Raw genomic sequence first — 25293 nt, forward strand, 5'->3', positions numbered from 1 at the left:
CCCTGATGCCCTTCTTTGATTAAAATTTTTGCCTCTAGGGCTGGGGCCGTAGCTCAGTGCTGGAGTGCTTGCCTATCATGTGTGAGGCACTGGGTTCCATCCCAGGACCCATGAAATAAATAAAAAAATTAAAAAACAAACAAATCAATAAAATAAAGGAATATATTTATGAAGAAAGGACAAACCTTAAAATAAATTTTTACCTCTAAGTAGAGGTATAAGTCCCTCAGACGGCTGGGCAAGATTCCCCTTCGGGGCCATTCTGTCCCTTCCTCCTGCTCCTCACTGGCCACTGGGCACTGGCCAGCGCTGCAGTCCCACCTGGCTGCTCTCTGGTGTGCCACAAGTGGATCCACCGAGGGTGCTGTGTCCCCCCAGTTAGGTGGTAGGAGGAGAACCCCAGAGTTCGTTCATGTCACTCATGTTACAGCACAAGGAGGTGGCTTAACAGCCTCTCCCTCTCATTCTCTCCCTCTCCCTCTCAGCAGTCGCCAGCTTTGGAATAACCTATAAACCATTCTGTTTTTCCTTAAGTGTCCTTTGGAACTCCTGTTGGCTCCACCAGTATGGACTAGTGTGAGACTGGTTGACTTTGAAGACTATTTCCTCATCTATTCGGATTGAGGCTCAGAGACAATGGCTAGAAACACAGCTAGGAAGGGGTCAGGTTAGGTCTGTGATCCAATCAATTAAAATATGATTGAATATTAACAATTTTATATGGTTCAACCTGATCCTATATACAAGACTATTTAACTCAAGTTAATATGCAGTGGTGGCTTACAGCATCTGGGGCTATTTTGGCTTTGGGGACATGGGTGGGGTGCTTGGTGTAGGTAGTAGAATTTGCTCAGGGCTTTCTGGGTTAGTTCACAATGAATTTCTTTTTGCATTTAATTTTGGAAATTTTAAGCCTATACAAATATACAGAGAACCATAATAAAATCCCATGTTACTTATTATCAGCACCTCTTGGAGGGGCGGCAGCTGCTTCTTTTTTTTCTGTTGCACTCTGGGCAAGTGCTCTGCCACCGAGCTACATACACCCCGAGCAAGTCAGAATCTTGAGATGGCTTTGACTTGTCTTTGTACCCTCCTGCTTTCCTTTTTTCCATTTTTTAATTTCATTAAAGGAATTTCCTTTCCTTAATTCAGAATCATCAGTGTACATTGATTATAGAAAAAAAATTGTCAAAGTGCAGGAAATAAAAACCACCTGTAATCTTCTCCCCAGTGACAACTGTTTGGATCCCCATTCCCCACAGACAGTTCTTTGTCTACCTTTATTATTTTAAGGGATGCTAATGTGCTATCTTGACACTTCCCCATTTTTATCAGAGACACAGTATAGCCAACATCATATTGAATCTGTCTGCCTTATCTAGCTCTTTCTTCTACATACCTTTTCCAAGCCTCTGCTATCTTTATGCCTTCTAGGACTTTCTGCCACATCCCTGGGTGGGTCCTAGAGCCAAAATTATCCACTTTTCCTCACTCTGGAATAAACCTCAGACTGCTTCAAAGCCAGTGGGTCTTGTCCAGCAGGAAGGGAGTGGATGGGTTATACTGACTCATCCCACTGTGTGTGACTAGTAAGCAACGTGATTTTACTGGGATGTCGGCAGTTAAGAAGTTGTCACCTGACCCAAGTCAATCTTGTATCTGTAAAATTTCAGATAAAGTAACAAAAAAGGAAGACTTGTCAGGCAGCAGGGGGAGGCTTGGTCAAAGTTGAGGCAAAGCTGGGTGCAGCAGTGTACCCCTGTAGTCCCAGCTGCTCAGGAGGCTGAGGCAGGAGGATCACGAGTAGCAGCCAGCCTGGGCAACTAGCCAGGCTTATAAGAAAATGAGCGGGATGGGGGATGAGCTCACGTCCTTAGCATGCGCAGGGCCAGAGTTTGATCCTAGAACTACCCATCCCATTCCCAAAACAAAAAAAGCTGAGTCAGTTTGGCACCTGTCATAGGTGATGGCTTCTAGAACTAGGTGATCTGTCTCCATTCCTCCCACTACTGGTGACTTAAGTGATGGAGGCCATCTGTCTGCCACCTAAGCTCCACCCTCCTAGTCCCACGAGAGGACTAACTTAGCTGCTTCATTGATCTCATGAAGTAAAGGAAGTTGTGTATGTATCCGGCATGGCTCTAAATTAAGAGCTCGCAGTTGATGTGAAGTCTGTTTCGTGGACGCCCCCAGTTCTCAGGCCCAGGCCCCTACTGAGTCTAGTAAATCAGCATAGTACTTGGGAGGCCTGCGTGCCTTCCTGTGCCCCACTCCACAGTGCGTGGATGGATGTTTATTTACATGCCACCAAAGTGAGTGCGATTGGCAGTCACCTGGCAGTGGAGCTCTGTGTTCCTGGGAGAAGCCATTACTGTCATGCATTTCTGCCCAGTGCCAGGCGGCTCCCAAGTGATGGTGGAAAATGCCATCCTGGGACTAAAGTGCTCTTCACTCACATCCCATTGGCTCAGGGAGGAATCGGCTGTCCGGTTTTCTCCAGTGTTTGTGAAAGCACACCTAGGAGTTCTCCCACCCGCTTCTCGTTTTTCATGTCATTCTCTGATTTGGGTAAACAGCATTGGAAAGGATCAAGTGCGGTGAAGGAGGTGGAATTCACAGTGACTGTGGCCAAGCCTGGAGGAATGAAGGCCCCAGTGAGGTGAGCCCTGAGCCTGCTGGATGGCCTGCCCTCTGCTTCCCTGGCGCAGAGACAATTGACCTGCAAATTGTAATGGAGATTTAAAAGAAAAAAGTTATTACGAGGAACTAGCGTGGTGATAGTAATGCTTCTTAGCATTTGAACGAGAGCAAATTTTCTTTCAGAGTGTTTCCTAACGCGCTGTCTCATAGTCCTTATAAGCAACCTGCAGTACCATCCCCATTTTACAGATGGGAAACTGAGGCACTGAGTACTGTGACTTGTTTTAGACAATGAATTTGGGCCTTACAGAAACTCAGGACAGGGAGAGTCGCACAGTGGAGCAGGAAAGAGGGTCTTGTGTGGGTGCCGAGGGTAGAAGTTACCTGTGAACTTTACCCAGTGGTTCCACTCCTCAGCACATACCCAAAGGACTTAAAATCAGCATACTAGAGTGATGCTTGGGAACTAGGTCAAGGCCTTGTAGATGACTTGCGTTGCCTGTGTTTGAGTTTATGCTAAGTAGCATCTTTGCACATCTATATTCATTTGTAGGAGCAGAAACTTGCATCTTGGCCAGTCAACCATTACGTATTTACTATCTGCTGCCTACTAGGGGCTGTGGGACGGAAGAGTGACTAGAATGTGGCCTTTGCCCTGGAGACCACTGCATTGCGTTAGTGGGTGTCGGGGGCTCAGCCCCTGTGAGGCAGGTGCAGTCCACTCCACCTGACCACAGTGCCATCTGTCCCCACTTCTTTTCCACTCTACCTCTCCCCACCCAGCCATGCTATCCCTTGGGCCCTGTTGATCCAAAGCAGTCCAGGGCTCTGAAGGGAGGAAGATGATCTCGGCCACACCTGTCCCTGGCTGTCTGCCCTTAGGTGGTTACCTGGGGGAGTGACACTGACACTCTGATCTGTGGTGGGGCCTGGCATCACTATTTTATAAAATCTTCCCAGCTGGTTGTGATACACGCCCAGGGCTGAGAATTACTGAGTTGTGCTCAAGCCTGGATCCTTGTCTCTAGAACACATGGCACTGCTTATTTGGTGACGTGGCAGGAAGATTAAATAAAATACATTGCATGAAACCTCTCTTATGGCTGGTGCCCCAAGATGCTCGTTGTTCTTCATTATTACTGTTGTTTTCTGATTTTAAAAGTAACACCTCATTGAAGACAACATGACAAGTGCAGTAAGGGGGAAAAAGACAAAAAGGAAACCGCCTGTAATCTGAAGACTCATCTCAGTCACTACCTGGATGTCTTCCGCCCACAGACACACCCCATATGCACCCACTGGGTCCTGTGCCTGTTGACCTGGTGTGTGGCGGTGACATTACAGCTATTGAGAATGGGTGGCAGACAAATTACTGTTTCAGCCACAGATTCACTATAAAGCTCAGCTCTGTTCTCTCCTGGGTCCAGAGTCCGTCAGCTCTTGCCCTGGGGGTTATCTGAAGGTGTGTGCAGGGTCCTCTCGTCCCTCACGTCCTTCATGGTAATCTTGGATCCAGGAAGGATTCCCTGCCCTGGCTGAGAGGTAAGGCTCCCCTGTGTTGGGATCTCTGATGAGTTGTTCCTGGATTGATTCCCGCTGTTCTTGGACCATGGCTGTGCCATTCAGACATCACGTTCTCCCTGTGCCCACCCATGCCAGGCACCAGAGGTCACACTACCTACAGTCTGTGGGATTTAGGAGAATACACGTCTGGACTCACATTTCTCCTCTGGACGCCACTGCCCTGGCTGCTCATTCCTGGAGCCATTGTGTCTGTTCGTTTTTGATGGCTACATTATTGCACATTTTACTGTATGTTATACACAATTTTTACTATTATCCAACAAAAGGATTTCCTTTCTTTTTTTCCACTTGGTGACATCCAGAGTGATTTTAAATTTTATTCAGCCTGTGTGAGTATGATCCTCATGATGTTCCCAATTACACTGTTCTTAACCTATAAGGTAATACCTTCTGTACCCTGTGCATGAATAGGGTCTTTGTGAATCGAGTTTCCCTGTGGTATATATTAAACTTGCTGAGTCTTTCTGTTAGCCACCCCCAGCAGTAGGTAGTGGCTCCCAAGACTTGACTTTGTTTTGTTTTCTCTGAACCTTCTCAGCCAAGAACCTAATAACTTGTGAACACTTAAATTCTCAGGGAGCTTAAACTATCTCTCTTGGCTCCATTTTTGATAATCTTAGGGGCTGACCATGCTCCTTTCTTCCCTTAGTCTCTTTCTGCCCATGAAGCGACTTTGACTGCTGCTTCCTGGGACCTTATTCGCTTCTGTCATTTTCTCTCCTTTCATACCACCAGTCTTTGCCCTAGTGTCTACCAGGCCCAGATGCACCCTGATATATATTTTTTTAAATTGAAGTTCTGGCACCTGGGCCTCCTAACATCTGGAGGGAAGTGGTTTCTGCTTTGAGATCACTTCCTTCCACACCACCTCTTCCCTGTCATCGATTCTCCTTCTCCTCCCCCACAACGACCAGCATCGTAGAGCTCTTTTTTTGGACCCTTCCTATCACCTCTGGTTCAGGTCACCCAATCATAAGCACTGTGCCCCTGCTTTTTAAAGCTGCATTCACCCTCCAGGGCCCTTCACGCGCCCCTGGGGCAGTGCCTACATGACAAGTCTGTGGTTTCCCAGCTGCTCTTGCTTTAGGGGAGGGGAGGTAACTACTGTGACTTTGTGCCCACCCGACTCGTGGTCTCCAGGAGTGCCAGCACTCAGCAAAGACGGAGTTTCTTCAGCCCAGTACAAATGTAGATGGCATTCTCTCTGCCATTGGAATGATAGGTTGTACTCTAGATATTTCCTACCAGATGCCTGGTGGGAACTGGTGGTTTGGAACCTGAGCCATTTGGAGGACCTAGTAAATCTTCCTAGTGAAGATTTCAGGGTTAAGGCTTTCTTCCAAGGATGACATTTAGGAATATGGTCTCGCAGCCTACTTCTGACCCCTTTCCTCCCTCTTTCCCTCAAGCCATTAAGCTGGAGTTTTGAGGGATAGAATCAATGATTAAATTTGAGACTAAAAAAAAAAAAAAATCACCCCAAGGATACAGCCCACCTTACCAGAAATCTTTAAAACAGAGCCCAGGAAGATCTTTCTCTCTGAAATCCTGACTCATGGGTCATTTCACTCCTATTTTTAAGTAGTGATTACTATAATGAAATTTGGAGTTAGACTTTCTTTGGGAAAGGGACAGATTTTCTTTTCTTTTCAAAGAGGATACCACCTAAGGCTAGTGTTCTTCAATAATAGGTGACTAGGCAGTTAAGATGCAGCTGACACGCTTGGTGTGGCAGAATTCTTGTCAAAATTTCAAGTAGAAGTACAAGTGAACGGTTGTACAAATTATCCCTCCCCATAAGAAAGGGCAGCGTTGTTTCTAGATCATGTTTTCAAAGCATGCCTGCAGCTTTCCATGCCGGAAGTCTGTCTCTACCTGACACTGCCGGGATTGGCATGGTTAGATTCGTTTTGTGCAGTGAAGTGTAGATTTTTTGCCTCACTGTTGGTTGAACAACTCACTTCGGAGTACTGGCATGAGCAGAAGTGTAACGTGTGCAAACTGCTGATAGAAAATGCCAGTCGGAGAACAGTTTTTTGCAACACCTCCAAAGAGACACAAAGGATGCTACTTCAAATAAACCCCAGGCTGAGTTATCTTACTTTCTCCTGACTGGGGAAGTAGAAATGAACACCTAACTTGCGACATTGATGTTTCCCCATTATCAACTCTGCCCCTCTACCCTGCAATGGGACGGTGCTTATGTTCCTGCACCTTCAAAGGAGTTGAGCTCACCCTCACCCCAGGTAGCAAGAGATACTTAAGAAGTCATCAAGGGAGAGGTGATGGAAAGTGAGTCCACTGTCAGAGTCCCTGCTGGGCCTTCTCCCACTGATGCACAGAGCATTTCCCAAGTGCCAAGGACAGGACAGAAGACAATGAGCCACCATTTGCTTATTCAAGAGAAGTGAACTGCATCCATGTGGTCACGATTGTCTCACCAAAGAACTCCCTTTTCACCTTGTGTTGAAAAACCAATATCTGTATCCAAATTTATAGTATTTAATAACCTGCCTCCTTCATTTTGAAGGTGGAGGTGAAGTTTGACCAATGGTAAGTAACTTGGTTCTTTGAGCAGCCCTTTCGCTGGCATGGGCCATCTGCAGGGGACGATGTGGGTACATGTGTGCTTATGTGTTTTCATCCATGCGTGTCCAAGTGGGTCATCTTGTCCTAACACAAGATCCCAGGATTCACATTCTGTTCTAAGGAGGCTTGGAATTCTGTTCCTGGGGCATGAACCCCTCAACAAGAATCCCACTTCAGGCCCCTTACAGCTTTTGGTCCTGCCTAGGACTATAGCACACTTTCTGGAAAGGAGTGGGAACTGTGGGCCGGCCTCCCAAAGGGCCCAGGTCAGAAAGGTAGAGCCTATCGAGTGGTGTTGTCTGTGCCTTACATCTGGCTTTTGGAATCTGCCCATTATTAAGAGGAAATGAAATCTGGAACAGGAGGGAGCTGGCGGGTACTGTGTCTGTCAGTCCCTCCAGCAGTCACATCTACCAGCCAAATTCACAACTGTGCAAGTACATGGAGCTTACCCACACCCACTTCCCATTACGCTCCTTTCTATTTACAGTTCTCTTCTTGCCATAAAGAGTGATGTTGCAAAGTGCTCTACAACTTGTTTGTTGTTGTTGTTGTCTGCAGTGCTGGGCCTTGAACCCAGGGCCTGCACACGCTAGGCAAGCACTCTCCCACTGAGCTGCACCCCAACCCTGCAACGGTTTTTGCGCTCTCAGCACAGTCACTGAGTGGCATGGCAGTGCTGTCCCTTCCCTGTCAAAGAACTTCACCACCCCAGAACTGTTCACTCATCAGTTTGTTGTGATTTATACTTTGACTTGAGTAAACCAAGCTAAATCTTCTACAAGTGAAAAGAGAAAAGCAGTTCCAGGAGAAATTAGCTGCTGGGCTTGCTTTAAGAGGGCTAGAACCTTCCAGAGCCTTCTGCAGGCCCCAGCAGCGGCAGGGCCTCGGTACCTCCTGCTGTTCCCTCCTGCCTCCAGCAGCCTCCTCTAGACTATGGAAAACCCCCTTCTTCCAAGCATCACGGGCAGCTTTCTGGAACACCTCAGAATCTTCCCTAGTGTGCTTCCAGCGGGGTAGCATTGCCCTGCTGAAGGCACCCGGAGCCATGAGCCTCTCTGCTTGTTCTCCTGGGCAACCCCCTCAAACTCCGATTCTGTGATTTTCCCACTCAGCTGCTGCTCCACAAACAACGCTCTTTCCTTTTCCTCCCATTTCCCTCCACCTGTCCCCACCCTTGCCACACCAGGATATCATTTCCCCCCCACCTGCAGTCCCACCGGAACCCCAAATGAGCCAGGGCCACTGGCGCCTTCAGAACTGCGACCTTATTTGGCACTTGGCTCATCTGTAGTGAGGGGATTCCCCGGTCTAGCTTCATACTTCACAGATCTTCAGATTTTTTTCCCCTCTCTTCTGGTTCCATTAGGTGAAGCACAGGAAGAACCACTCCCAGTTCTTCCGTGACCTGGAGTTGGCCAGGGACATGAACAATGCTGAAGGGACCTGAGCCTGAGGTCTGGGAGGGAGGGTGCATGGCGTGGTCAGGCGGTGAAGTGTCTTAGGTGGCTAGGCAGGGGCTTTTCCAGATGTGTGGTCTCCCTTTAAACGGTTTCCCTTACCGATGGCTTAACTGCAGCTGAGTTAGGTCAATAAAATAAAATATCAACTGATAAAGATGGAAAAAAAATTAATGGTTTATTTCGTGGTACCTCAATGGCCTCGTGTCATGATGTTACAGCTACTGACCCATGTTGACACCTAAACTGAAGTCCACACTTTACTCAATTCCTGTAGTTTCCCCCTGTGGTTCCTTTCCCATGCCAGGATCCCACATTGCACTTAGTCCCCCGCCTCTTTAGGGTCTGGCAGAGTGGCTCTGACAGATTTGTTTTTGATGACCTTGACACTTTTGTGGAGTACTGGTCAGCTACCTTGTAGAATGCCCGGTGGTCATTTGTCTGGTGATTTTCCCAAGGTTCTAGTGCGCTACAGGTTTCGGGAGGCAGACCCAGAGGTACAGTGTCCTCCTCATCACATCCCATGCTCAGCATGGCTTCACAGGGTTGATGTTGGCCTTGCTGGCCTGGCTAAGGCCATGTTTGTCAGGGTTCTCCAAGCACAGGAGCTGTCCCCCCTTCCATACTGTGCTCTGTGTGAGGAGGTCACTATTTAGAGCGCATCCTTCAGGAGTCAGGAGTGAAACTCCACATCCCCAGGGGTGGCCTCTGCCCCAGGACCAAGGCGTCACTGTAACACCTGCCTGCCTGGGCCAGGAGGGCCTGTCCATCACAGGAAAGTAGTCTAAAGCTGCTGTGAGTTCACAGGCCCACCAAGTGTTCCTGAGGCCCCCGTGGAGCGTGTTCCATGTGGCAGCAGATGACGTGAGCCAGCGTGCCAGTGAACACGTGCCTTCTCACGAGTAGCCAGGCGCATGTCACTCAGCACACTGTGCCATTGCCTGGCCCAGAGGGAAGCGCTTCCTGGAGCAGGATGGCTATGAAAAGCCCTCACTTGAAACAACTCAGTGCTTTCCTGCTCTGGACCTGGTTCTCCACTAACTTAAAAGTGGAAACAACTTGTCCTTGACCTCAGAGGGTCCTGGAAAGATCTGGAAACATCGTCAGTGCTATTCAAGACCTCTGGGTTTCAATAATTAAATAAGATCGTTTGGTGTGTCTTCCGTGACAGTACAGTATTCAGAAATGACATCTTGTTTTCCTTTTATATGATTACTGCAGGTAGGAACAATGTCATTAATTTGTGTTTCCAATACCGCATGATTTCTGCCCATGGAAAGTTCTCAGTTGAGAACTGAAATAAACATGGAAGCTCGGGGACTTTAAAGCAAAGGCAGCTGGGTATAGCAACTTCCTGGGGCACTTCTGGAAGTGCTGGGGGGCCCTGAGACCTAAGGAGTCTTGGTTCTGACAACCAATGGTGGAATGCTATGAGTTGGAACATTTTAGCAGGAAATAATTATAAAGGACCTTGTGGTCCTGCCAATAAGATGAGGTCCAGGGGCTGGGGTTGTGGCTCAAGGGTAGAGCAGTCGCCTAGCGCGCTTGTGAGGCACTGGGTTCCATCCTCAGCACCACATAAAGATAAAGGTATTATCTCCACCTACAACTAAAAAATATATATTAAAAAAAGAAAAAGATGAGGTCCGTGTGAAACTCACAGAAGTGACAAGACCCCTTTATTCCTTTTCTTTCTTGACAGACGTGAACAGCACAATGGGGTGCAAAGTTCTGCTCCGACTTGGTCACCAGATGCTGCGGCGGAAGGTGGTGGACTGCAGCCGGGAGGAGAGCCGGCTGTCCCGCTGCTTGAACACCTTCGACCTGGTGGCCCTGGGGGTGGGCAGCACACTGGGCGCAGGTGTCTACGTCCTGGCTGGAGCCGTGGCCCGTGAGGACGCCGGCCCTGCCATCGTCATCTCCTTCCTGATCGCTGCGCTGGCCTCCGTGCTGGCTGGCCTGTGCTATGGAGAGTTTGGGGCTCGCGTCCCCAAGACAGGCTCGGCCTACCTCTACAGCTACGTGACCGTGGGGGAGCTCTGGGCCTTCATCACGGGCTGGAATTTGATCCTCTCCTACATCATCGGTAGGTCCCAGCAGACCTGAGCTTGAGCCCTCCCTCCTCCACTTGTTCCCCCTCCCGAGTGGGCCCCTCTTGGCTCCCCAGGAAGACGGGCTGCTCTTCCCTTTAGGGCTGTCCACGTTGCCTTCTGTGTTTATGAAAGGTGTTCAGCTGCCCGTGGGTATGGCTGTAGTGAACTGCCCAGGAGGCAGGGGCAAGCCAAGCCCGCCCCCTTCACTCAAGAGACATAGAATTAATAAGCTGTTTCTAATTAGTTAAAAAGTAATTTAGTTTCTTTGAGTAGTTTTTCTGGTTATTTAATATATCACCAATTTTAAAAATTGGAGAAATAGAGAAAAGCACCAAGAAAGCAGAGCTGTTCAACCTGAGAACCCAGAGAGACGGATTCTTTGTTCATTCATACATTCATTCATTCATTCATTTATTCTTTCTCTTAAGAAACACAGTGTCTTTTGAGTGTTTATTCTGTGCTGAGCATTTTGCTGGACATTTGGGATACAATGGAAGAATAAGGCTCGTAAGAGTTCATAAGAGTTTACTATCTGGAGTATAACAGATTTGTATTGCCAATACATTTGTAAATTTAAATGTCTATTTTTGTGCAGTATGTCTCTTTATACAATAGGATACATTAATTTCTTATTGTTAGCCATTTTTCGTGGTCCTATTGCTAATGGTTGCATACCATTATATAGATTCATAAACATAGCACAGTTGTATTGGATGTCCTTGTGAGATGTTCAAATTATTTTCACATATGGTATTATTATAACAGTAAATTGCTCTATCTTTACTATCTAACAAGCAGAATGTTTAGATCCATGTACCTATGTGTCGCCTCTGACCCTCTGTCCTCCTAGGGAACCTGTTTCTCACTGGACATTTAGCATTAAACATGACCACCCAGCAAACAGAGCCACCAAACATATAATCTTTTTGATTGGGTAGGGGAAAATGCTTTACTTCTCTTCATGATCTTGGTGTTTTGATCACAACTGAAGGTGACCACATCAGTGCAAAAGAAAGACCTAAATATAAGAATAAGCAAAGGATATGAATGGTCACTTCACAAAAGTAGAAATTCAGGTGGCCACTAAATGTTCTTCTTTTTCTTTTTTAAAACAAGCTTTCTCTTAATATTGTTCAAAAAAATAGACGTGGTAAGTGGAGTCTTGTGACTCCTGGCTCACTTTGTGTCCTTCTCCTGGGGAACCTGGAGAAGGTGCTGGCCTCTGGGACTCTTGTGGCCTCATCTCTGCATGAGGGACACTACTGCTACTTCACCAGGCCAGCTGGCAGAGGTCAATGCACAGGCCCTTTGAGGAGCACCTTCTCTTTCTTTCTAGAAGCTGCAGTATCTGCTGAAAGCCAACAGAGCTTACTCTTCTGAATTCTAAAATAAAATTCACAATGGTTTTCTTTTCTTTTCTTTTTTTTTTTTTTCAGTGCAACATCAAAACTTGTAACTACAAATGGCTCTCACACTACACTGCAGTCTCTCAGTGACAATGTAGCTATTTTAAAAGGACTGTTATGTTTTCAGAGGATTTACCTGGGCGTAAAACAAAAACATTGAGCATGAAGTGTTTACTGCTTCTAGACCAACAAATAAGAGTCTTTGTCAAAGTGCTATTTGCTTGTGTAAGGCTGATGCATGTATTATAGAAATTTATTCCTAGCTTTAGCTACTGGGGAAGGGCATATTTTCCAACAATTTTTTTTTTTTTTTTTTTTTTAACCATGATTCAGAAATGGGAAGTGGGTGGGCTGGGAAGAAAGCCCAGGGCAGTCCCTGGCATCCAGCAGGGTGGGGTCTGCAGTGATCTAGCCTCATTAGGGGTACAGGGGAGACAGTGAGACCAAATCTTTTCATTTAGGTTGTGATCTTCAGAAGCAGAATTCATAATAAGTTGTTGTTTAGGATGAAGAAGCGTGGTTACGTTTTTGAGATGTTGGAAAAATACTGAATCCAAATAATGAAATTGAATCCTGTGCAGATCACTATGGAAAAACTCTGTGGATAATTCAGACCAGTCACTGGCAAGGCCCTGAAAGTAAAGGAAAATACTATATGCAAATATTGGAATTTTAGTGACATTTCCTGACAAACACCAGTGGAAAAGCAATGATTCTCTTTAGAATTAAATAAGAGGGAGAGAGAGAAAGCAGCCAGCTGCTGTTGCCCTTTGGGGTGCAGCTTGTATCTGTGCTTCTTGTGGCCATGAGATGCATGGAGATGCATGGGGCTTCATCTGTGGTCCTGCATGGTGGGACACTGTGGCTTCTGGGTCAGGTGGTGAGAGCTCAGATTGAGACCCAGAGTGGCACTGCCCTAGGATAAGTGGTGGCCTTGCTCCTGAGATGGGGTTACCCCCTTCAATGCTGTCTTTGTAGACGGGATCTTGGGGTTCAGGTACCATCAGCCCTACTGCCGGGGGGTGTTCCTGCAAAAGGGGTTTCTTAAGCAGACTGCCTGCTGCATCCCAAGACTACATCATGCAATCAATTTCTCAAGTTGTCATCAGTATTTTTTTTTTAATGAAATCAAATAAAATTGAATAAATGCTGTCAGAGTGCCTCTTAGGTGGTAGGGGTAACTACTTTTTGTAGGAATTTTATTGTTACATATGTATATATGCAAACATACGCTGGGTTTCAACTATACATACAGATGCTTCCTGACTTACAGTGGGGTTCACCTTGATCAACCCATCGCTAATATGAAAATATCATAACCTGAAAATGCAGGTCATCCTCCTAACATCCTAGCTTAGCAGCCCAGTCTTCTGCAGTCTCACTGTGTCCCCCTGTGATCCTGGGGCTAACCAGGAGCTGTGGTCACTGTTGCTGACCAGCATTGAAACAGAGGACCACACCAAATATTGCGAGAGATCCAGCAAAGATGCAGATTCAAACTTCAAAGTAGTTTCTGCGGAACGCATGTTGCTTTCATCCCCTTGTAAAGCTGAAATACTGTTCTGTTTAACCATTGTGAACCAGGGCACGTAGTTGCAGAGATGTCCATGTGAACATGAGGGTCTGCATGCATGTTGCATTGAGGCACAAACATGCTTCTTTCCAGGCCCTAGAAGCCTTCTCACACTTTCCTCTTCACTCCAGTTGCTGGTTGAGCCTGTCTTCTGGCTTGGTACCTACTGTGGTGAGGCTGCTGTTCTGAGGTCCCAGCACGCTGTCTGTGACCCTGCATGGGTGCTGGGAACATTGAGCCTGATGACGCACATTCTGTTGACAGTAGTCCTAGAATTACCGCATGTGCTTTGTGGCAGGTACGTCAAGTGTAGCGAGAGCCTGGAGTGCGACCTTTGACGAGCTGATAGGCAAACCGATTGGGGAATTCTCACGGAAGCACATGGCCCTGAATGCCCCCGGCGTGCTGGCTGAAAACCCTGACATATTTGCTGTGATTATAATCCTCATCTTAACAGGTAAAGCCACACCTTGACAGGGACATGGGGCTGGTGCAGTGGGTGGAGGAGGTTCCTTGACAGGCTTTTGTTAAGTTTGTCTCTCTTCTTTTTTTTGTTCCCCTGTGGATGGAACCAGGGTCTTGCACATGACTGGCAAGTGCTCTAGCACTGAGCTATACCCCCGGCCCTCTTCCTTTTTTTTCTTGTCTTTTTATCCAACCTCCCACCCGTTTTTTTTGTTTTTTGGTTTTTTTTTGGTAATGCATGGAGACCTCTGTTTATTTGTCCCTGTGCTAATGGCTTCTCATAGATTCACACAGAGTCGGCCTGTCGAATAGCCATTGAATTGTATGCGATTTAATTAAAAGACAATCTTACGCTTTATCCATGTAAGAATATATCACAATGAATCTTATTTCTATATATAATTACAATGCAGTAGTTTAAAATAATAATAATAATAATAATAATAATAATAATAATAATAATAATATCAGTAGAGAAGTGGATGGGGAGGGAGGCGGAGAGGGGAATGAAGTCTATTGAATTATGTTATGTTCATGTGTGAATATTGCATAATGAGTCCCACTACTACATAAAACTAAACTGCACTAATGAAAAGTGTTAAAAAGAAAGAATGTAAGGTATTGACTATAACTGTTCATGGAGTGAGATTCTGTTAGCACTGAAGGTTCTTTGTACAAGTGACTCAGGAATAGAAATCCTTTTGACCCAGTGGGTGACCATTTGAAAAGAAAAAGTAGTTGTTTGTCTGCCAGGAAAATGTGGAGGAATGAGCTCCGTCTGTCACACCAAGGTGTGTCTGGGCATTTAAAGACTTCTTGGTGGTTTTACACCGAACAACCACCAAAACACTCTTTCAGAAGTAAGTCGTGGTTACAGTATTTTAAAATCCCAGATACTACTTGACACAGGCAATGACACCTTCTTATTAGCGGTGGTAGTAGGTGTCTTGGCCACTAGAATGAAGTTCTCCTTCATGGAACGTGAGGCTAAAATGCAGACAGATTCTCATCTGGGGTTAGAAAACTTTGGATGAGTTTTAAAAACAACATGCCTTCCTTTACACGCCACGTAATTGAAATAATTTCACACCAGCAGTCTCAGCAGTATTTCTGGTCCAGTTGGCAGAAAAGCATGTATCAGAAAATAAGTTTGCATTACTGTAGTGAGATTTTCATTTTCATAAACATGAAAGGGAGGGACACTAAAAGAATATATTGGAGTGTGATGATATCTCTTCCCCTTCCCTCCTGTAATTAATTACTCAATTTTCTTTTAATGTCTGTATTTCACAATCCAATCTAATATGCACAGCGATTTTTATTTTAAAACATATGAAAGGTGTCCATGGTAGGTCAGTAGTCTCAAATTAGAGTGGTGGTTGAGTGGCGCTGGGCCCCTTTTCATGACCATCAGAGTTTAGCCCTGTGTGTTGGTCAGCTTTCTGTTACCATAACATGTACCAAAAATAGTCATCTTAGAAAGGGGAACGTTTCCTTTTGGCTCGCTTTTAGAGATTTCAGTCCATGATGGTTTGCCTTGTTGCTCTGGGCTGGTGGCGAGGCAGAACCTCATGGTGGGAATGTGTGACTAAGCAAAACTGCTTCCCTCATGTCTGGAAAGTGAAAGAGGAAGAGGAAGGGACTAGGGTGCCCATTTGACCTTCAGGGGCATGACCCCAATTCCCTAAAGACCTCCTACCAGGCTCCACTACTCCCAATAATGCTGCTTGGGAGAGCAATCCTTTGCCACGTGGGGCTTTCAGGGACAGTTAAGATCCAAACTACAGTACCATGGAAGTCCCCAAATGGCGTGATCACCTTAAGGTGATCCTGGAGCCCATGCCTCGAAAACAGTGCCGTCATGTGCCCCTGAGCTATCGTGGGGTCCTTGAGCTCTTTTATTTCACTTAGTACGGTTTTATGTTTGTTTCATTTTGTTGTCTTAAAAGTCTGAGTTTACCAGCTACAGTTGGTCTAGCTTAGACATGATTTTATATCCAGAGTCCAACGAGGAGCCATCTGTGTTCGTGGTTCCAAAACCACAAATGGTCGTTCCTGCCAGCATGACTAACATCCCAAAGTCCATCTGAATAATTTTTGTCATCTGAAAAACTCTCCTGGTACCAAGAAACGGAGCACGGCATCTCCTCAGAGAAAGTGAAACTCTGCTCGAGCAGATCGTTTGTCCTTCCCCAAAGCGGGAGTGACTTGGCCTGCAGGTTGTCAGTCCTCTGCTTGCTCGACACGGATCGCTGTGGCCCTTTCATGCCCCGTGGTGGGGGTCCTCAGTTCCCAAGAGGATCTGGAAAGCCAAGCCAACTTGGGTATCTGGAGAAGCACTGCCTGGACTTTGATTGTTTAGGTCCCTGTCCCATCTCTGGGGGGACTTAACCCAGTGTGTGGTTAACACACTCAAGAGTTGTCTCTTTCCCCTTTTTCAGGACTCTTAACTCTTGGGGTGAAGGAGTCAGCCATGGTCAACAAAATTTTCACTTGTATCAATGTTCTGGTCCTGGGCTTCATAGTGGTGTCAGGATTTGTGAAAGGATCCATCCAAAACTGGCAACTGACACCGGAGGATATCCGGAATTCATCCTGCAATCCCCATCACAACAAGTGAGTCATTTCTCCCGTCTCTTGGCAGGTGACAGTTCTCCATATTTGGTATTTAACACCACACACACACATATTTGGGGATGTAATTGATTAAGATAATATTTGCCTTTCAAAACTAATATCATCTGAATTTGTTAAGGTGTTTTGCTTTGCTGTTTTTTACAGTGAAGGAGCTGAGGGTGTTGGGTATGTTTGGAGTTTCTGCTAAGGTTTATTCCCTGGACAGAACATTGCCTGACGAGGAACTTCAAATTTATGTGGTCCAGGGTGGTTGTTTCCTTATTTTTGCTGACAAGACTAACCTGTGAATTTTCATATTCAAAAGATTTTCTCTGCGGTTCCTTGGTGATGCCACTTTATTTCGAAACACCTTCCTATGATATTATCAATGTGGAACTTTGATCAGGGGATCTTTCTTTCACATCTGTCTTGAGCTGCCGAGCCCTGACACAGGAGGGCCCCAGCACCCTGATGTTTGTCATTCTGGATACCCAGAGCTGAAGGTGGGTGGAGAGCTGGCTTCCACCCAGGAAGCCCTCCCCAAACAGCTCTTATTTAGGAAACAAAGGCAAACAATCAATGTATCTTTTTCATCCTCTGTTAGATTTTCAGGTGAATCTTAGTCTCCCAGGATGGAGAAGAGTTTGGTTTTATCTGTGATTGTTTTCATTGAGGCTAATGGTTCAACTGCTATATGGTGGAGACCTTCCTCATATGCAGTAGCTTTCCGTCATTACATTGATGTGCCAGGTCCTTTTGTGAGCATTCCTGCAGTGGCTGGTCAGTTTGGAAGCCCAGACTTCTGTCCCATCTGTCATCCCTAGTGATTTCTTTTGTTGTCCTCCCCTGCCTGGTCAATGCAACGCTATGGGCACAAGCATGAGCCCGCTTTTCCAGAAAGGAGAAGATTGGGGAGAGTGTGCCTAGGGCTTCTGAAGATGGACCCAGAAGACACATGTCGCTCTGTCTGCATTCCTTTGGCAGGACCTAGTGGGTGGCCACATCTAGCTATAAGAAAGGCAGAGGAACACTGTGTCCCACCAGGGACCTCGGCATTAACGCAAACCAAGTTGGTCATTGGTTAAGGGCCAGGGGTATGATCAGCAGGAGTGTGATGTGTGACTACTGGAATGTGAACAGGGAGGTGTTGAATGAGATGCATGAAACGTCACTAATGCTGCTATTATGTGGTTATCAGTTCCAATAAAAATCAGCCTTCCCTTTCCAAACACTATGACCGAGAAATAAGGATTTTTACCATATCATTCCCCAGCATTCCAGAGCCGTATTTATACCAAATTTATTAATTCAGGGTGGAGTAAAGCCAATTCAAAATATGCTTTGAAGTACTATCATAGTAGACTTTGAAAATTTTGAGAGCATATTTTGCTGGTTCCTGTTTTCAGGTCAGGAATGAAATACAGAGGGCTCTTCTTGTTTCTTGGTTGCTAGTCAAAATTTAATTTTATTATTTCTATCAAGAGATTGATTGTGTCAGCCACGGTGTCACTTTCATGGGTCATCCTTCTCTGGTTGCCCTGGAGATGATGAACTGCGCTGGTCTTCCAGACAGAGAAGTGTTTGTTGCCCTGACCTCCTGGTCACGGGTGGTGCTCCTCAGTTCCAACTGTAGACCTGGGACACTGCTGTTGGGGTGGCAAGGGACCAGCCACTTTAAGAAGTGGATTCTGTAGGCTGGCAGAAGAGCTGGTTCTTTCGTTTTATTAAAATCTCCAGCTGCAGATTTGTGTCTATGACAATGGCCATGAAGTCTTGCATGAAATTGCTTGTCCCACTGAAATAACGGGGCTTTTCCCAACCAAATGATGACACGGGAGCTTTAGAGTGCGAGGTTGGGAGGATTTTCTGATGACTTTTCTTTCTGTGACTGGTAGGGAAGCCTTCCAGCCTAAGTTGTTTTGTCTCTGGGTATGGGACAGGAGTGACACCCTCTGTCTGGATAGCTCCTTGCCACCACTCTGGCTTTACCCAATGTCCTGGAAATGGCTAACACATGAAGTAACAGAAACTCATCCAGGTCACATGGCAGTCTGTTGAGGTTTTGTTGGGTGATGTCTGTTACGTGTGGAAAAATCACACGGACTTCCTGAGATAGACATAGCTTTCTGCAGTCAACATGTGGACATGGTCAGTCCAACATCTTCCATTCCTTGGATGAGGAATCCACTTCTTCCATTTCATCGCTTTGTCCATGACCCACATTTCCAAGACCACCCCAGAGCCCACAATGGCTCTTCCCACTCCATCCAGCAGGAAGGAGAAAGGAAAAGGAGAAGAGCACCCTCCCTCCCCGCCCTAATCTGGGGCATTTCTCAGAAGATGTGCACACCATGTCTGCTTTGATGTCCTTGAACATAGTCATGTGCCTGCACCTACAGCTGGAGGATCTGAGACGTGCACAGTCTCGATTCCGAGTGGCCATGCGGCCCACTAAAATAAGGTAGAAGAAGTGGGAGATGTCCCTGTCAGGGACAGCCAACAGTTATGTCAGGGTGGTAGGGAGATGTTAGGATACCGGAGGGTGATACCTAGTGGCACAGACCCGTACGTTGTCAGCTGTCTTCCTTCTAACGTCTCAGTAACCCGTTGAGTGGAATGCAGAAAGGCTGGTCACCCAGACTGCCAGGGACAGACGCTGCACTGAGGCCTGGGTGTAGCTTCTCTTTGTCACCAGCTGCCATTGGTTAGGTGGCAGTGGTGGCAGTATCTCACATCCCCATGAGCCTGTTTACCCACGGTGGCAGTGCCAGTGATGCATGGACCCGCGCCCCACGTGCATGTGCCAGTTTAATAATTGATGGTATGTGAGGAGGCTCTAAAAATGCTTGTAAACGCTGTGGCTTGAGGCGCCGTGGAGCGGGTTCTGTGCTTATGTTTCCATCCCTGCTGGGCCTCTGGGACCAGAACACCCAAACTTAAAAGCTGAGTTTAACTTTTGGAGTAAAATAATCACATGGTTCATATATCCTAATGTTAAGATTTCCATTGAAAAATCTTGTTCCTGTTTCTTTCTTCATCTGCCTCATTCTCCTGCCCACCCCCAGTGGGGAGTCATTTGTGTTATTTTTTGTGTGTAAGCTTCTGGCTTTTCTTTTCACAAACATGATCGAGTGCAAGAGTGTGCGTCCTATTCCTTCCCTTTCTCCTCTGTTGTTTTGCGCATGGTCGGTTTTACTTGCCAGCGCCCCCTGCAGATCTTTGAATGGCAGGACCTTGCTCCTGTTTGTAGCTGATGGTGTCCCGACATCTGGCCTCGCTAGTGTCAGGTGAGGTTTGAGGAGCAGGTGCAGCGGGGGCCACAGCTGCCGTGGTTCACCTCTGCTCACGGCTCTAGGAGTCCACCTGGCCCTCTGTCCCTCAGCTTCAGGGGTCATCTGGTGCCCCCCAACACAGTCCTGGGAACCAGTAGCTATCTTTTCCTTTGCCTCCTCCCTCCATGCATCACCCAGAGCCCTTTCCTTCCCTCTCTCCCACACTTTTTTTGTTATCTGTCTGGATGACGAAAGTGCGTTCAGCCACTCCTTGCCCTTGTGTTTGCCCGTCTCTCTGGGGTTTAGTAATGATGCAGCTCCCTGTGCTCTCCTCCTCCTTGGCATGGAGTCCTCAGCCTTCCTGGTGCCCCCCCACCCCCACCCCGGTTGTTTAAAGGAACCATCAAGGGTGACATCCTTCATTTTTATTCAGGGCATGTCAGCAGCTCACGACCTGGTGGATAGGGGCACCTCAGAAATGCTAGGGTTGACAGGGACAATTCACTTTTTTTAACCTTAGTCTCCAGGAAAATATCTGTTTTGAGAGTACTGATAAATAGGGGACCTGGGACAGGGACAGTGCAGTTGACTGGCTGCTCATGTCTTTCCCTGAGGGTCTGGGGAGGAGGGCATGGGACCAGCCGCAGTGGCTAGAGTCTTCCTGTTTCCTGTTGGACTCCCTGCCTGTCTCTCCCAAAGTCAGTACATAAAAAATGCTTCTGGAAGGGTGGATAGTGTATACCATTGTGGCTCTGGACTCGGAAAGACAGAGTCCTGCTATCCACAGAGTTAAAATGCCCCAGCCTAAGGATGGTGGCCTAAGGGTCTGAAGCCCTGGGTCTAACAGGGTGGTGGGGGGACAGTCTGTGGTCACTTTTCTTTAGGAGATACACTCCACTCCTTGTACCAGACTGCACCACAGATGTCCTAATCTTTGACTCTTTTTCTAGTGACACAAAAGAAGGGAAAGTCGACATGGGTGGATTCATGCCCTTCGGATTCTCCGGTGTCCTGTCAGGGGCAGCGACCTGCTTCTACGCCTTCGTGGGCTTTGACTGCATCGCCACCACAGGTACGCCCCCACCGGGATCCCCCAGCAGGCAGGCGGGACTCATGCCACCCGTGGCCAACACGATGTGACACCTCCCTTCCTGCTGGCACCTTCTGATTGCTGCTCTTTTGCCCACTAGTAACGCACAGATCTGTGATTCCTGCTGATGTCCCCCCACCCCCTTTATCACTTCCTCGAGTGGCAGTTCCTGCCAGGAAACTGCCTCATGAACATAACTGACAGAGCTGGTTAGCAGGGGAGGACGACGGCCTGGCTGCAGCCTGGTTTCATATCTGCATCATCTGGGAGAAACGAGGCCATTAGAAACAGTGTCATCCTGGTGGACTGAATAGGCCCCGCTCCCTGGAGCCTTTCACGTTTTCTCAGCCAAAGGAAACAGGTGTCTGCCTTAGCCGACCACAGCACAAGGGCACAGAGCACCGACCCTAGGCTGTGGGCCGTCCTGTGTGTGTCACCCAGGGCTGCCCCTCCACAGTAGGAAGCAAGGAGGGCCCATTCTGTGGGGCTGAGCACCGTAGGGGGCTGTTCTTGGTATTGCGTGGGTTCCCTGACACTGAGGGGTCCTGGGTGTCATGTGGGTGGTTGGGCTGCCTTGTGCTGTTGACCCTCCTTGGCTGAGTCCTTGCTGATTCCAGGTGAAGAAGTCAAGAACCCCCAGAAGGCAATCCCTGTGGGCATCGTGGCCTCCCTCCTGATTTGCTTCATTGCATACTTCGGGGTGTCCGCCGCCCTCACGCTCATGATGCCCTATTTCTGCCTGGACATAGACAGCCCCCTGCCTGATGCCTTCAAGCACGTGGGCTGGGAGGGCGCCAAGTATGCAGTGGCTGTGGGCTCGCTCTGCGCACTTTCCACCAGGTGAGAGGGGCTTCTGTGGATGCTTCTCATGGGAGCCTGGCACTCTGGGGAAGGGGGAAGGCTGTAAAAACCATGAGAAGCCATGACGGGTGGATTCACCACTAAAAACCCTCCTTTCTCTTGAACTCAAGCCAGCACCCCAACCTGGACTGTGTATTTTTTTTTTCTTCGCCATTGCTTTTAATCATCCCCAAAGTTGCTGTGTTATTGATACAGTCATGCCTTCTTATCCATGGGGAGATAGCTCCAAGACTCCCAGGAGATACCTGAAACCACAGACAGTATTGAATGCATACATGTATGACATTGTTTCCAATGCATATGTACCTGTGATTAAGTTTAATTTATGATTTAGGCTCAGTAAGAGATTAACAACACTGGCTAATAATTAAGTAAAACAATTATAAGAATATAATGCAATACAAATTATTCAGCATTTGTTAATGGTTTATTTCTGGAATTTCTCATGTAATACTTTGGGATTGTGGTTGACCATGGGTAACTGTAACCACAGATAGCAAGACCAGGGACCAGGGGAGAGAACTGGGTCTTCATCCTGAAGAGCCTGAGGCCAATGTTTGGATGTGATCTGGTTAACAGGGGCTTACACCCTGATCCTAACTTTGGCCTCTGGACAGGGCTCTCTTTTGCCCCCCGTTGGCCCTTAGTTTGACTAGAAAGCAGGAACTACTTTGGAAAAAAAGGAGTAAGGGCCTTGTAATGAGAAACATTTTGCCCTGGGTATTTCCTGCCAGCCTGCGTAAACAGGATCTATTTGCTAAATATTGATTTGCCAGAGAGAAATCCTCATGAATGCGTGATTGCTTTTATTTTGTTTGATTCAACTAGAAATAATTGTATGAATAAATACAAAACTTCCCTTTCCTAATGATTACGTCTGGATCACAAGTTAGTTTACACTAGACGTTCTGCATTCTTTACCCTAGCCCTCTCTTGCAGTATGTGCTTTTCCTGGGGTTGAGGTGGGCTTTGCACAGTTTGGAGGGAAGCCAGGTCTTGGTGAGAAATACCGGCTTCCCTCCTCTCCTCGGTGGTAAATTGTGCACGGTAGCATATGGCGCCTTTGTTCCTGATGAGCGCATTTTGTTTTACTCACGTGTTTTGCTGTTTCCTCTGCCTAGTCTTCTAGGTTCCATGTTTCCCATGCCACGAGTTATCTACGCCATGGCTGAGGATGGACTGCTGTTTAAATTTTTGGCCAAAATCAATGATAGGACCAAAACCCCTATAATCGCCACACTGACATCAGGTGCCATTGCTGGTAAGCTCGGGAACTCACTTCACATGCTAGCGTCTTAATAATTGAGTTCTCACTCCCCAGGGAGGCTGGGAAGGCACCAATCAATCACACCTGTCTGAGAAATCTTCCCTGGCCTTTTTAACTCTTGGGTTTTGCACTTTGAACTGGTTCATTGAAAGATAACTGCCCCTTCTTGGACAGAAGGCAGAGAGGCCAGAGGGCATGATGGAATTCCCAGACAGTGTGAGCTCTCCTTACCCTCTCCAAGGACAACCTTTGGCTTTCCCACCTTGAACGGGTCCCTCGGTAGACTTCAGCAGGCTGGCAACTAGCATGAGACAAGCCAAGTGAGACACTGGGTTATTCCTTGGAAATCCAATGTCTTTGAATCTTCACCCATAGATTCTCTGGAAAATGAGTGTCCCTAAAAGTTGGTGTTTAATACAACGTGCCACCAATTCCCTGGAGGATATTGAGAGTGTTACTGATGAAGCCTTTTGCTTCTAAGTTTATAAACAATGGCAGACCCAGAGGAGGGTTCTCTTATCAAATCAGGTCCATCTCTGAGAGGTCAGTTTTGACGGATGAAATCAGTGGAATAAGGAGCTCTCTGAACTGTGTCACGTTCCAGGGACCCCAGTGAAGGAAAGGGGAAGTGAGAGGTTGCTTTCATGCACTCTGCTCCATTAATGTGTTCGTAGTTTCCTTCTTTCTTGATTTTTTTCATGATTGCATGAGCACTGAGAGTCAGGTTCCATCCCATTGTACAGATGTACAAATGGAGGCCCAGAGAGATGGAGGGAAGATGCATACCCAAGAAGGGCAGAGGTGATCCTTGATTCCTGGTTTGTGTTTATGTTCAAAGCAGCCAGGCCACCTAGAGCTGTGGTTCTTTCTGATAAATCGGGACACATGACAGTCACACACCAGTCAGGATTGGTACCTCTGTGATTTGTGGAATGGCCACTGGCAAGACACTTGACCGTCTTCAATGCATGAATTATTTACTAAGTTATGTTACTTAGGCCCTAGCAGAGCATGCTTAGTTCTGTGGGTAGATAGATATAAAAGAAGAAAGCAATTTTTAAATTTTTCAATGTTTTTTTTTTTTTTTTTAAATGTAATTTACACTCTTGCAAGTGATCCAGGTGGTCAGGTCAAAGGGGGCTATATATCAGAACATGACCAGTACATCTGAAGGACTAAGGAATTGGAAATAGTAATTTTTTTCAGTGTTTACATGTGAGTTGATCATACAAAAGACAAGCCTTAATTTCCTCCCCGTGCCAATAAAAGGAGATCAAACTGTAATCTGTTAAGTAGTTATAAAGCACATACCACTCACCAGGCCAGGGATTTGCTTTCTCTTCATTTGGCAAGAGTGATAAGTATTTGGTTTTCTGAAATCACCTCACATGGAAGAAATTTGTCTCGGGTTTCTCTATGAGTAGGAACGTAGGCATCTTTGGCATGCACAGTTGGATACTGTTCTAATTATCCAGAAGGCCTTCATTGCTCTTTAATCCTATTTTTTAATCCTCAATTTAAATTTGTGTGGTGTGCAGTGATCTAGTGGGGCTCCAGAAATATTTGTGGAGAATAATGTTTTCATGTTTATGTTTTAACTTGTATTGATTACATGTGATCTGAAAATATCCCAAAGCAGGTCTTGCCAAGTTCCTTTTTAAAATGGGAAACTTGACATGGACCCTGACATAAATAGACACACATCTTGCAGAAATTATAAATTTTCAAAACCCACACTTTAAAAAAATTTTTTTAAATTTTATTTTGCAATGCTGGGGATCAAACCCAGGGCTTTGTGCATGCCAGGCGAGTGCTCTACCTCGGAGCTACAGGCCTAGTTCAAGCATGCACGTTTAATTCTTTTTGAGGCGGGGCGGGGGGATATGATGACGGGGCTGATATCATTTGGAAAAAACTCTTCCAAGTTTCTCCCATGTGGAGCGATTTAACACGTGAAGAATAGCTCCACTTTCCCTACTCACCTGCCTGGTTAGGAGCCCCGTGAGGCTTCCCAGAGCACCAGACTGGCCTCTGCTGCCTCCTATCCCTGTTGCCATCGGCCAGTTTGGTGGTGTATATCTAGCACCCAGTGACCGTCACAGTGCTGGATGGAGGACAGATGAGTGGATGATAGATGGATAGAAGAATGATGGATGAGTGTTGGATGGACAGTGGATGGATGGGTGGATGACTGATTGGATGGATGAAGGGTGGATGGCAGGTGGATGGATAATTGATGGATGGATAGATGGATGGACTGACATGACTGTCTGTGAGTCAGTTGAGTGTAGAGGACTCAGTCACAGGAACCTACTTCAGATTCCAGCACTTCTGTTCACTAGCTGTGTAACCTTAGATAAGTCTCCTAAACCCT

At 46.7% G+C, this 25293-nt stretch overlaps 1 protein-coding gene across 2 annotated transcripts in view; it reads left to right on the forward strand.

Annotated features, from left to right (window-relative positions):
- Positions 1-25293, forward strand: part of Slc7a1 (solute carrier family 7 member 1) — a 93745-nt gene that overhangs the window by 40082 nt on the left and 28370 nt on the right. For both annotated transcript variants that reach the window (XR_011707421.1, XM_027928856.2), the window contains exons 3-8: positions 9979-10362; positions 13647-13805; positions 16255-16429; positions 20652-20773; positions 21409-21631; positions 22774-22913. Coding sequence is in view for 1 of the 2 variants with exons in the window: in XM_027928856.2 (XP_027784657.1) it covers positions 9993-10362; positions 13647-13805; positions 16255-16429; positions 20652-20773; positions 21409-21631; positions 22774-22913 (1189 nt within the window). In the remaining variant the exon portion in view is untranslated. The remainder of the gene's footprint in view (positions 1-9978; positions 10363-13646; positions 13806-16254; positions 16430-20651; positions 20774-21408; positions 21632-22773; positions 22914-25293) is intronic.

The sequence above is a fragment of the Marmota flaviventris genome, chromosome 4 (genome assembly GCF_047511675.1).
Source record: "Marmota flaviventris isolate mMarFla1 chromosome 4, mMarFla1.hap1, whole genome shotgun sequence".
Taxonomy (NCBI): domain Eukaryota; kingdom Metazoa; phylum Chordata; class Mammalia; order Rodentia; family Sciuridae; genus Marmota; species Marmota flaviventris.